This window comes from Lagopus leucura, unplaced genomic scaffold (assembly GCF_019238085.1).
Source record: "Lagopus leucura isolate 7727_CA_CO unplaced genomic scaffold, USGS_WTPT01 Super-Scaffold_100015, whole genome shotgun sequence".
In the NCBI taxonomy this organism is placed as follows: Eukaryota; Metazoa; Chordata; class Aves; order Galliformes; family Phasianidae; genus Lagopus; species Lagopus leucura.
Window position 1 is genome coordinate 17,179,154 of NW_024962269.1, and position 12,463 is coordinate 17,191,616.

The following is a 12,463-nucleotide window of genomic DNA, read 5'->3' on the forward strand; positions in this document are numbered from 1 at the left end:
CCATGGGGTGCAGCGTGATGCCATGGGGTGCCATGCAGTGCCATGGGTTGCAGCGTGATGCAGTGCAATGTGGTGTGACGTGGTGCAGTGTGATGTGGTGCAGTGTGATGCAGTGCCATGCAGTGCAGTGCACTGTGATGCAGTGCAATGCAATGCGTGCTCCCCAGCCCCTGCATGCACATCAGTGGCCTTTCTGTGCCTCATGCTACTTGGAAGGCGAAGCCCCTTAACCCACACAGGTGGTACCATTTGCATATGAAAACTCCATTTTGTGCTTTATTTTCATCTTCTAAAGGGGGGGAATAACACTGCAGCAAGCAAGGCTCTGGCAACAGGCAGCAGGCAGATCACATTAGTGTGCCCACAGCCACATGCAGCCTTATGCAGAAGCCTTAAATATCAGTAACAATGAAATAAGGAGGGATGTCAGGTAGCTCTAGCGTGGGTCCATTGTGGACCAATGGTTTTCAGCACCCGCGTTGGATGGGCTCCCGTGGTGGAGCAGAGCTGGGAAGGTGATTAATAGCGATCTGTGCTGCTGCTGGGTGCAGAGGGCTGCTGAGGACGGAGCAGAACAACCTTAACAGACTGCTTGGCGTGCCGTTATTGCTGGGGGCCATATGCTACACCGCGTGTAAATAATCAGCAGATTTTGTTGCCGCAGCTGCCGGAGCGCAGCGCTGTGTCTGTGTGCTGGCAGGGGCACAGAGCACTGCAGCACTCAGCTCCCAGCAGCAGCACCCTGCCTGCACCCTCTGCACAGCGCTGCACTGCTGTGTGGGAGCTGCTGGGAGCTCTGGGAGCCGTGGAGCAGCGCTGCTCCTGCAGGACGCTGCTGAGTCACAGCGTCTGTGACTGGGGAGCAGGAGCTGGGGTTATGGGTTGTGCAGTGCTGGGGGTTCGAGCTCCCGTGTGAGGATGTTCCTGTCTCCACGCTGTCAGACAAGGGCTGAGCTTCCTCTGCTGGTGTCAAAACCTTTGCTCTAACCCTGACCCCAAAGAACATCCCTCAAACTGTGCCCCACAGACTTTAACAAATCCCTTTTAGCAGAAATAAACAATGATGTGCTTCGGTCCCACTGGATTTTATCCTGCATGTCGCAGCCCTGGCAGCGGAAAGCCCTTGGCAGCTCCCTGCTGTCAGCCCTCCTGGTGACACCCCCTGGTGCCCCTGTCCTTGCAGCCCCCTCTTTTGCCCCCAACAGCAGTGCTTCATGCCCTAATGAAGGAGGCATGCGCTCCCCATCCCCAGGTGCAGGCACTCCGCCTGGCAGGGAGCAGTGCTTCTTTTCCATGTGGGTTCAGTCTGCCCAGCAGGCCTGGCAACATGCCGGGTGCTGCTCTGTGCCTGCAGACCTCGTGGCAGCACAGGCCCTGGAGGTGGGCACTGGGGTTGGACCCATTTCTGGAGGGCCCCATTGGGAATCCAATTCACGTGTGTTGTGTTGGATTTGTAGCCTTTCAGTGTTTAGTCAAAATGCCGTGCAACACCAGGTTAGGTGTCTCATGGGAGTATACGTATATTAAATCAATGCTGTTGCCTTTATTGACCAATCTTTTAAGCTCATCATAAAAAAATGAAAGAGATCCAACAGGGTTCATCTCTCTGCAGCACGGCTGCATCTGACCCCCAGTACGAGGATTGGCGCTGCCTTTGTTTCCCTATGGGCAGGGCTCACCTGGGAGGATGCTGACATTGGGTTGGTTTGGGGCAAAGTGCTGCTTTCCTTTGGGCTTCTGGAGCTTCCCTTTGTGGAGCTATCACTCACGGTCCCTGAGCAATTCTATGGCTCTATGAGATGGGTTTCTGGCTGTAAGGGGAACAGCACAGACCTGAAGGGACACACAGTCCCCATCCCTACAAAACCGTGATGTAAATCCTAACCCTGGATCAGCTGAGAGCTCGCTCCTCTTAAACACAAAGGTCTGAACTCCATCATCCAGCACAGAGCAGCGAGCTGGGTCCATGCCCTGCAGCTCTGCAGGGCAGCAAGAAGCTAATTAGACATTGATAATTATTTCAGATTTGGTCACCTTGAATTCTGTGACCGGGATGAGGAACATCTGCGGAAAAGCTGTGTGCAGAGGGGATGCAGAGTGCAGGAGGGGATGCAGTGTGCAGGAGGGGATGCAGTGTGCAGGAGGGGATGCTGTGTGCAGGAGGGGATGCAGCGTGCAGGAGGAGATGCAGAGTGCAGGAGGGGATGCAGTGTGCAGGAGGGGATGCAGTGTGCAGGAGGGGATGCAATGTGCAGGAGGGGGTGCAGTGTGCAGGAGGAGATGCAGAGTGCAGGAGGGGATGCTGTGTGCAGGAGGGGATGCTGTGTGCTCCACACCTGCCCCCCGGTGCAGCTCCATGGGGCCAATCCAGCACGGTGCCCCACACTGTGCCCCAGTGTCTCAGCTCCAAATGGGCTCAGTGCAGGAGCAGCTGTGAGCGCTGCTGCCCCACGGTGCGCTCAGCCCACCCCAGCCTGACTCAGGATAATTATGTTTAATATCACTTTTATGTGGCAGTATATTGTTTTAATTTCGTAACTATGCAACCTGTGGTAGGCAGTGCTTCCTGCTCGGCTCTCGGGGATCCAGCAGCTCCCGGAGGCAGCATTTATTAAAATCTTCTTTGTCCGTATTTCATGTTTATTGCTGCCATCTTTAATTAAGGAGGTAAATATGGCTGATACGGGCTGCGGGGCCTCGTTAATGTGAGTAATTGGGGCTGTGCGGGGTGCCCAGAGCTGGGCTGGGCCTGGGAGCTGCAGGCATGTAAAGTGAGTGGCGGGCTCCTTTGGAGACGGACTCATGACCGGATTCTTCTGCACAGCCAGGAGGGCAGTGGCAGCCTGGGGAGCTCCTACACGTGGGGCTGGAGCCTTTGTCTGGCTCTGAGTGCCTTCGCCCCTCAGCACATGCTGCTGCCTCTGAGGCCCAGTGTTATGCGGCATTGTGGCTCAGGGAGATGCACGAGGTGCTGGGGCTGCTGGGGCTGCTCCCAGCCCTTTGCCCCCTGTCAGCATGGAGCTTTGTGCTGCCCACAGCCGTCTGCTTGCCGACAGGCAGCAGAGCGCTGCAGGAGGAAGGGAAGCCAATTGATGTCCTGTTCCAAGCCCTGGGCTCAGCGCTCTGCCAGGCAGACCCAGCAGCACCTGCAGTGAGGAATGGTTTCATCACGCTTCCTTTCATTGCTGTGTTTGAGAAGGCAGCTAATCTCTGAATCCAGGTGTTTTACTGCGCTACAGACCTTCTCAGAGCCCATTTCATTGAGACCTCCATTCAAATTAACGGTTTGAACCTCACGCTTTGCATGCAAACAGCAGTACCTAATTGTGGGTTTGCTCATAATTGCAGGGGCTCTGGAATGCACCGCGCCGCTCGTTATTCATGCGGTTGTTTGTTGTGGAGCAAATCAGATTAATTTATATTCCAGTAATACTTCAAGTGCATGTTTCCATAGGAGGGCGTGGAGGTGGAACCTTTAGGGAGCCCTCCCGTACTGCAAGGAGTGCTGTGAGGCCCCCAGCCTCGCTTCATTGCCATGGAGATGGGACTCTGCACCAGGGCTGCAGAGCGGTGCCAGCACCGGTGTGACCTCCATGCTGTGGGTTTCTGGGGGGTGGAAAACCAGCTCCCAAATAACAGCATCCCACAACTGTGCAAGATTGAAGGCTGCTGGAGCTAGCATGTGCTTGATTTGTTGGATGATCCTTATTTCTCTCAGAGAGCAGCTGTCTGTGGCTGAAAGGAGAAGGGCTCTCTGTTCCCAGGGCGCTGTGGAGGGCAGCACTCGGCCCCCAGAGCAGGAGCTGAGACCCCAGGGACGCTCCTCAGCCTGGATGTGATTGGATCTGACAATGTGGGCACGGAGCTTTGTTTCTGTCACTATTTTTGTTTCTACTCCCGGGCCTGTGCTTTAATATAACCTCGGGAGCCCACGCAGAGAGCGGCAGCTCTGTCTCCTTCATCTCACACTGCTGAAGGGGCTGAGATTACAGCAGCTCCCCCGCTGCGGGTTGGCACAGCTCCTCATCTGAGGTCCCAGGGGGCTCAGGAGCTGCTGTGTGGGGTCGTTCCGAGGGATCTCACATGGGCTGTGCTGATGGCAGCACTCCTGCCGAGTCAGAGCCTGGGGAGGTGCATCCTGGTGGGCGCAGGGAGCTGCTGCGTGGTGCCAGGGAGCAGAGCCGTGGATTTACCACGGGGCTGTAGCGAGCGGAGTAGTGCAGTGTTTGGTGCTGAGCCGTTCAGCTCGTGTCAGCTTCAATCAGGCCCTCCACTGGAAGTCTCCTTCTATTAAGCTGTGCAGTGTTCACCTGCTGTGCCTGGCTGTGGTGCGGCTCTCGCAGCATTCGGCCCAGGAGCGGGGCCTGAGCACTATGAGGGATGTGCTGCATGGGGCTGTGCAGTGGGACCGAGCTGAGCTGGGACAGTGGCACCCCGCTGCTGCCATCTGGGCACGGTGCTGCAGTGGGGCTGCATGGAGCCACGTGTCTCATGGCACCGCTGTGCCCGGGTGCGTGTGCCCTGCTGCCTGTGGCCTTGGCACGGTGTGCACACTGACTGCGTCCCCGCGGCTTCGAGGCAGGGCTACATTACTGCTGGATGCGCCGTGAAATGGGAGAATGCAGCCTTTAAGCTTTCAGAACTGCAGTGACTGCGGGTTGTGCGGACGTGTCACAGCGGCAGCCGGCAGCCAGGTCCCCGTGTGCCTCTCCCTGTTGCTGGCAGACACCTGGGACGTGGCTGCTGCCTCCGCGCCCCTTTCCCACCGCAGCTCTGTGGCCGCTGCCGGCCCCAGCTCGAGGTGCAGCTCTGCAACGTGCTGTGCCCTCCCTTACCATGCTGGGCTTTACCCCACATTTGTGCGTCCCCTTAATCCGATGCCCTTGGCTGCGCTGCCATGGCGGGGGCTGCCGGCAGCCCGAGGCTTCCCCCCCGCCCGGCGCTGCCGCTCCGCTGTGCCGCCGCTGCTCCTCTTTTGTGCAAATGCAGCACGAGCGCTCCTCTAAATGTCAGCCCGCCCCGCTGCAGTCTCTCATCTCTAAACGCAACGCTTTGTCAAGCGTTTTGTTGTCGATTGGAGATGAGGATCCTTTATTCCGTCGCTTTTTGATATGGAAAGTAAACAAGTGCACTGCGTGAAGGCAGCACAGCAGCGCGCACCGGTCCCGCTGTGCCGAGTCGGCTCCGTCCCCTCCCCAGCTGCTGTCTGAGCCCACACACCCAGCGCTCGGCATCGCGGTGCCCGCGGTACGCGTGGAATTAGATTAATGTAGATAGGGATGAAAGAAACAGAGAGCCTGCGATGCCGGCAGCACGGATTATATGCGCTGGGGAATGGGATGGCGCTTCTGCTGCCTTCCGTTCGCTCTTCTTGCGCGCGGCCCCACTGCAGCAGGAGGGGCGAGCCTGGGGCCGTGCTGCCCTCCCCAGGCTGGAAAATGCAGGTAGTGCGGTTCTCATTCCAATTCTCCACCGGTGTCCCACGGAGCATCCCTCCCACGGATGCCAACCCAGAGTCTGCCCAGCTGCGGGGCCGCTCACTGCGGCTGCGCTCCGTTCCCGGCGGGATCCGGCTCCCAGGGGTCTGCGGTGAGGGGCAGCGTCCAGGCGGGGACCTCAGCAGTGCCCCCTCCCGAGGGCTGCAGCCCCCGATGTGTGCCGTGCTTCGCGTCCCGCGGGCGCTGTCGGGGAGATGTCGGCCCACATCACCATTCCCCACATCACGCTCCTAAGAAAATGCTTTTTGCCCTCTTAGGTTAATCTGAAAAGGTCATATGTGACGTTGGCATGTGACTGCTGCCTGGAAGGAGTGAGGTCTTTTTTGAGCTTTAGAGAAAGCACTGCCTGGCCCCAGTGCCATCCCCTCTCCATGCCCTGCCAGCACTGCACGTGCTCTTGGATTCATAGAACCATGGAACCGTGGAATCATGGAATTGTTCTCCTGCTTTGTCAAGCACAACACCAGCGGTGCACCAAACTGACCCTGAGCTGTGTAGGGCTGTGCAGGACGGGGACAAAGCGAGGGCAGTGTGGGTCCCTGTGGCTCCTCCATGGCCAATGTGTGGCCCATGTGATGCATTTGGCACCCAGAGCTCGGTGCCCTGCAGGTGTATGGCAGCAGCACTGTGCCTCGCTCTGGACAGGTGGAGGGGCTGGCACTTAATGCCTGTGTGGGCACTAAGGAGCAGGAGAGCCGGGTCTGGCTGCAGTGGTGCTAATCATGGTTATCACGGTACCGAAGGCAGAGGGCTGCAGGACCAGGGCAGGCAGAGGGAGCTGACACACAGTTCTCCTTGCACGGTGCCCAGAACATCAGCTGAAATTGATTTCACAACGTTAGGGGTAAAATAACACTGTCATCAGAAAGATTTGCATCACGCAATGCTTGTGTCCGTATCGTGCCTCCTGCCAACAGCAGTGTTGGATTTATGGAAGTTTTCGCTGCCTGCCCTAGATTAGTGTGGATCGTTTATGTCTTAAATTGCCCTCCTCCGTTTCCCTGGGAAATCACCTCTGGGGAGGATTAACAGTCCTGCAGTGAAGTGATGGCATGGTTATAAAAATGCCACCTTCCCTGATGCCCAGGAGCAACACGGTGTCTCCGAGGGCAGAGATCTCACAGAGCTCAGTAAATCAGAGCCTGTTCTCGTGTCAGCCCCTGACTGCATCCTCCGAAGGAGCCCAGGTACACTCACTTCATACCCCCCAGTGAGCCGTGTTCCTGCCACGCCAGGCAGAGCGGCGTGAGCTGCTGTGGGGCTGCGTGGGTCCCAGCACTGCGCCCAGCTGCGTCTGAGCCGCGCTCAGCCCAGGGCAGCAGGAGGTGCTGGGCTGTGCCAGTGCTGCAGCCGCTGCTCCCGCCTGCGCCCCGCTTCGCTTTCACGGCCTGTAAATATTTATGACCCGTTTACACGTTTCTTTCTTCCCTCCTGTGAGCGTTTTGCTGCGTTCAGCTGCTGGAAGGAAAGCGAGCTTCTCCTCGGGGCTGTTGCCAGGAAAACCAAAGGTGCTTTCCTGGAGCTGAGCAGCACGCACAGCTCCTGGCTTTGGTTGCTCTCTTTTCTCACTGTTCCTGCCCTCCAGCAGCAATGTGTGTGGAGCTGCTGGCTGCAAGGAGCACTGCTCAGCAGTGGGGTCCTGCAGCAATCTGCAGCCCATGGCCGCAGCGCTGGGGGTGGTTGGTGGAGCTGCTCTGCACCAGATCAGGAGTCCATGCTTAGCACCGGGCACTTGGCATCTCATCGTGCCTTGAGACCCCAGGGTGCCTGTGAGGGGTCTCTGAGATTCAGCTGCTGCTCCCTTGAGGTGAGAGCTGCAGAGATGCAGTTGTCCGTGGGTTTGTCCTGTGTGCTGCAAGCAGGGCTCACTTCCTGACAGAGCATTCCTGATCATCAGCTGGCTGCTGTGAGTGTGTTCCTCGCACACACCGCCATCCGCTGCAGCAGCAGCGCTCCGTGTGCCATGGAAAAGGAGTGCCAACTTAAACAAGAGCAAACATGGAGCCGCTCCAAGCTCACATGAATGAAAACATGAACTTGAACGATGGGAGAAGGCAATTTGCTTTTATGGAGAGAGGTTTTCAGTGCTTCTAAATTATAGACTTACAAGTTCTGAATTTAATTCATGAAAGTTGCGCAGCAGCAATGGGCAGCTCAATGCAAAAGGACACAGGTCATCTGTCACCCGGTGTGTGTGCGTTGCTCCAGAGCCGCACTCAGGGCTGGAGAATAAGTGGCACTTTGCAGATCCCAATCTGGTTTCCTTGTCCCCAGGCCCAGAGTCTGATGTTGGCTTGGCCAGGCTGTGCCAGGGGGTGCCCTGGGGCTGAGCACCCCTGTGCTGTGCCACATCTTTGCTCCTCCTCTACAGTTGGGTGTTGGGTGGCTGCAGAACAAACCCCCACCTCCTGCAGGACAGTGGGGCAGTCTGGCAACCTGCATGGCTGCTTAGGGGAAGAAAATTCCCCTGCACGTAACCCACGATAAATATTTGGACCGTGTTAAATTCCCCATTCTGGCAGAAACCTTCGTCATAGTCATCCCCAATTGTGACTCACTGATAAATATTCTGCTGTGAGAAACAGCAGCAGATGGCCCTGGGGGGGGGGGGGGGGGGGGGGGCGGGGGGGGGGCCCCACCCCCTCCACTCCCCCCCCCCCCCACCCCCCCCCCCCCCCCCCCCCCCCGGGGGGGCCACTGCAGCTGCATTGAGCACAGCCCACAGCACTGCCCTGCCCCCACAGCACCGCCCTGTGCCCATGGCACTGCCCTGCTCCTGTAGCACTGCCCTGCTCCCAGCTGTGGGTTCACTGGGGAATACAGCAGCTGGAGTTTACAGCTACAGAAATCACTTTCTGGTTACTTTCTGTAGCAGAAATGCTGAGTCACAGCCTGCAGCAGTGATGGAGCACCTGGTGGAAGGCAGGGCCAGCCCAGGGGAACTCAGGTTCATGCAATGCAGCTGAGTGACAGGGAGGGCTGGAGCCAGGATCCACCCCTTCCCAGCCCTCACTTAAGGGTTGGCAGTGAAGGTGAGGGTGTTTCTCTGGAGATCTCTGCTTACCTGAGGCCTTCCAGAGGTAAGCAGCTTTCCTTCCTCTCCTTCCCCACCTCGCTTTGTTTCTGTGTCCATGGCTGCTGCATTTGAGCTTATCCTCATGTGCTACAGCCAAACACTTTTCCACCCTGCAATTATCACTGTACTTTCCATCACATTATAGCATTATGCTTTCCTTCTCCAAGGTTTATCAGTTGCAGCAAACTCACATGGTAAGTCCTGGAGACAGAACTGCCTACATCAGCTGAGAAGAAGGATTGCAGGCAGCAAATTCACAGCAAGGCACATGCTCTCATGATCGTGCTGCTCACTGGGGGCCCTGGGGCTGCTATGGGGCTGCTGTGGGGAAGTTGCTGTGCTGATGGCCACCTGCTGTAAGGATGCTTGCAGCTCGTGGGGTGCTCTTGCCTGTTTCTGCCCATTTTCTCCCCATGCTGTAGTTCTGATGAGGTGCCGGCTTACTCTGCAGACTGAGCAGCCCGGAGCCCTCCCAGAGTCTGCAGGCTGAATGCTGACTCCATCTGAGGGACAGTAAATCCCAGCCCCACGCAGCACAATGCCGAATGTTGAAAATGAAGCACTTAAAGCACATATTGCCATCAAATTGCCAGTGAAAATCCCCTCGTGCTGCAGTGGAGCTGTGGCTCTTTGATCTCTCCCAGCTCAGCTGGTGCCGCCAAAGAGATTTAAGCTCCAACTTCACTTTTTAGAACAGACTTTTCTTGACAGTTTCCTTTTAAAAAATAATCTCCCCCTAAGCTGATGGAGCAGGGGCTGGCTGGCCCCGCAGCGTGGCTGCAGAGCTGCAGGAAGGCTGTGCTATTTGTTCCCCAAATCCGGCTCTTAATCCCTGGAGCAGGCATTGCCATGGGCTGTAGGGCTGCCCAAGGAGCTGCGCACCCCTGACACAAAGCGTGTCCGTGCTGGCAGGGCACGGGGCTGTGCTCACAGACAGAGCTGTGCTGTTTCAGTGGCTGTGTGTCTCTGCCCCAGAGCACATGGGTGAGCGCTTTCCTGGTTGCTGTGCTGTACAGCTTCGTGAGATTTGTGACATGAGGAGGTGTAACTCATTTGGGATGTTGGGAGGAGTAATTAAGTGAAATAAAGCTGAGGCATGCAGTGATGCGTGAAGCAGGGCGCTGCATGCAGCTCTGGCTGAAGGAAGGGGGGAGCTCAGGTTGTGTGCCAGGGAAAGTTCCTTTCCCAGAAGGGAGGTGAGGCACCAGCACAGGCTGTGCAGAGGGTGGGGGTCACCATCCCCGAGCTGTGGGGATGTGGCTCTGTGTGGTGCAGTTGGGGCATGGAGAAATGAGCTGGGTTGGGCTTGGGGGTCTCAGAGGTCTTCTCCAGCCTCAGTGGCCCTGTGATTCTGTAGTCAGGCTCCATTGCTGGTGCTCAGCTGGGCAGCAGGAGGGGAATGAGCCAGCGCTGCTTGTTGAAGATGAGCTGCTATTATTAACTCATTTCATTTTAGCTGTGTGTGACCCTAATTTTGGCAGAGGAGCTTAGAAAAATGAAGAAGGCAAGGTTACTTTAATCTTCTTAAAGTTTTGAGATTTCATGCTTGCTGCTTTTTGGTCCGTGTCTTTCTGGAGCTCTGCTGTTCCCGTTACCCCCTGGGTGCTCTTCAGAGCAGTGCAGGCTCTCAGCCAGTCCTGGGGGGCTCAGCCCTGCACTGGGAGCACCGGGCTGGGTTGGCACCCATGGGGCCCTGTGCCCACTGCCCCGAGGCTGTTCCTGCAGCACAAGCTGCTGTGGGCAGCTGTGCTGTGGGGTGACAGCAGCCCCTGTGCCTGCTCCATGATGGGCCACGTGCCACAGGGCGCTGCTGCTGGGGCCAGAGCACATGGCTCATCCTGCGTTCATCCCCGGTGGATGGGCAACACTGGGATGTGAAACCCTCCGCTTGTGCTATGGGCAAGTGGTGATCCTGTGTGTTTTATTGGGGATGCAGGCAGGACGCCGTGCACTCAGCATCCCCTGCACACAGCGCTGCTGGCTGCCTTTGGGTGCATCCTGCACAGCCTGAGCACGCTTGGTTTGTTGTCTGAACTCCTCTGAATTGAGAAGAAAAGGGCTGAGAGCACAGCTTGGGAACAAGGAGCTGCCTGGCTCTGGTGGCAGCCTCAGCATCCTGCAGCAGCCCTGCAGCGCCTCAGGACTTTAAATGTATCCGAAGTTTAAGGCGGAAGCAGCAAGCGCTCAGGTGTGGGCACTGGTGGCACTGAGCTGCCGTGGCTGCTGCCGTGCTGCTGGGCCAGCACAAACCCTCCTTTGTAAGAACATACAGAGATCAAACCAGAATGCTTAAGCTGCTATTACACAACAGACAGCTCTTTCAAGTTCTGATTTGCAAAGACGGCTCAGATAATTTCCTGAAAGACAGACTCATAATGATTAATTTAGAATATGTTTAACTCAAGTTAGAGAGATCAAAGAGGAAGCATTTCTCCCCCCTCGTAAAGCCGTTTGCATTTGCACACTGTTGGCGGATGGAGGGCTGCTGCCTCGTGCTCTTTGTGTCAGTGCTGCAGGTCCTAGTGCCAATTTGGGTACGGGTATGGAAAGGCAGAAGCAAATCCTGCAAACAAAGGGCCTCGGGGTGTGCAGGACTTGATGCTGGGGACATCGCTGCTCTGCTGCTCCCTCCTGCTCTGTGCAGTGCCACGCAGAGAGCCAAAACATAAAGCAAAATGCAGGGCGTGGGTTGCAGGCTGGGCACTGTGCTGTGCTGAGGATCTGGGGCTGAGCAGCTGCTCTGATGTGGGGATGTGGCAGTGGGCACGGTGGGATGGGGGTGGTTGCAATGGGGGTCTGAGAGGTCTTTTGTGGCCTTAGTGCTTCTGAGACTCTGTGGCCCTGCTCTCAGTCAGCAGTCACAGTGCTGTGGGCAGCGTGATGCTGAGTGCAGGGCTTTGCCTCTGCTCCTGGCTTTGACTGATGGGACCCTGGGACACCCAAAGTGCCCGGCCAGCAGCACCATGGTGTGGGGCACAATGTGGGGCGGGAGCTGGGGGTCTGCTCCGTGAGCTAGAAGTTACAGTGCGTGATCTTAAATCTGACTGGAGCAGTGCCATCAATGTCAGTGTGAGGGGGCTGTGCACAACGCCGCGTGGCTTTATGCTCCGCCTGGGCTAATCCCACTGCTGATGGGTCAGCCCTCATCTGGGGGCTGCATGGCCTCGGGGCTGCGGTGCTGGGGAGCAGAGGGCGTCCTCGTGGGGCTCTGCTGCATCCCCAGCCTGACGTGACAGATTTAGTGCCTTCATCTCGCCGTGTCTCAGCTCCCCCAACCCTGCTGCGCTGCCAATGCCGTTCCTGTCTTGCAGAGAGATGCCAAGGGGCAATACCTGTTCGACCTCCTGTGCCACCACCTGAACCTGCTGGAGAAGGACTACTTCGGCATCCGCTTTGTGGACCCCGACAAGCAGAGGGTGAGCGGATCAGAGCGGTGTGACAGAGGCCCCATGCAGAGCACACTGCGGTGTGGCTGCAGCCTGGTGCTGTATTGTGTGCAGTGTGTGGCACTGGGCTGCTCTGTGCTCCTCCTGCCCACACCGTGTGCCCACCCTGATCTGTGCAGTGTCCCCAGGGCTGCTCCCACTGCCTGCACTGTGGGCAGGGCTGGGCATGGGATTGCCCCTGTGTGGCCTTCTGGTTCCAAAAGAGTATTCCTGGTGGCAGATATTTGTATATTTGTTACAGAGCTGCTCCAATCCCTTTCTTTCTCATTTCAGCATTGGCTGGAGTTCACAAAGTCGGTTGTGAAGCAGATGAGGGGTAAGCATTGCTCCCAGTACAAGCAAAACACTGAGCAGTGTCCTGCGGGGCGGTGCATGGCACAGCTCGGTGTGCCCCATCCTTGCAGGGGGGACGTGAGGGTCGGTGCCCGACCTGTGTGGACTGG

General features: G+C 57.2%; 1 protein-coding gene across 2 annotated transcripts in view; it reads left to right on the top strand.

Annotated features, from left to right (window-relative positions):
• Nucleotides 1–12,463, top strand: part of FRMD5 (FERM domain containing 5) — a 40,239-nt gene that overhangs the window by 18,747 nt on the left and 9,029 nt on the right. For both annotated transcript variants that reach the window (XM_042876125.1, XM_042876126.1), the window contains exons 2-3: nucleotides 11,886–11,990; nucleotides 12,294–12,336. In XM_042876125.1, the coding sequence (XP_042732059.1) occupies nucleotides 11,886–11,990; nucleotides 12,294–12,336 (148 nt within the window). The remainder of the gene's footprint in view (nucleotides 1–11,885; nucleotides 11,991–12,293; nucleotides 12,337–12,463) is intronic.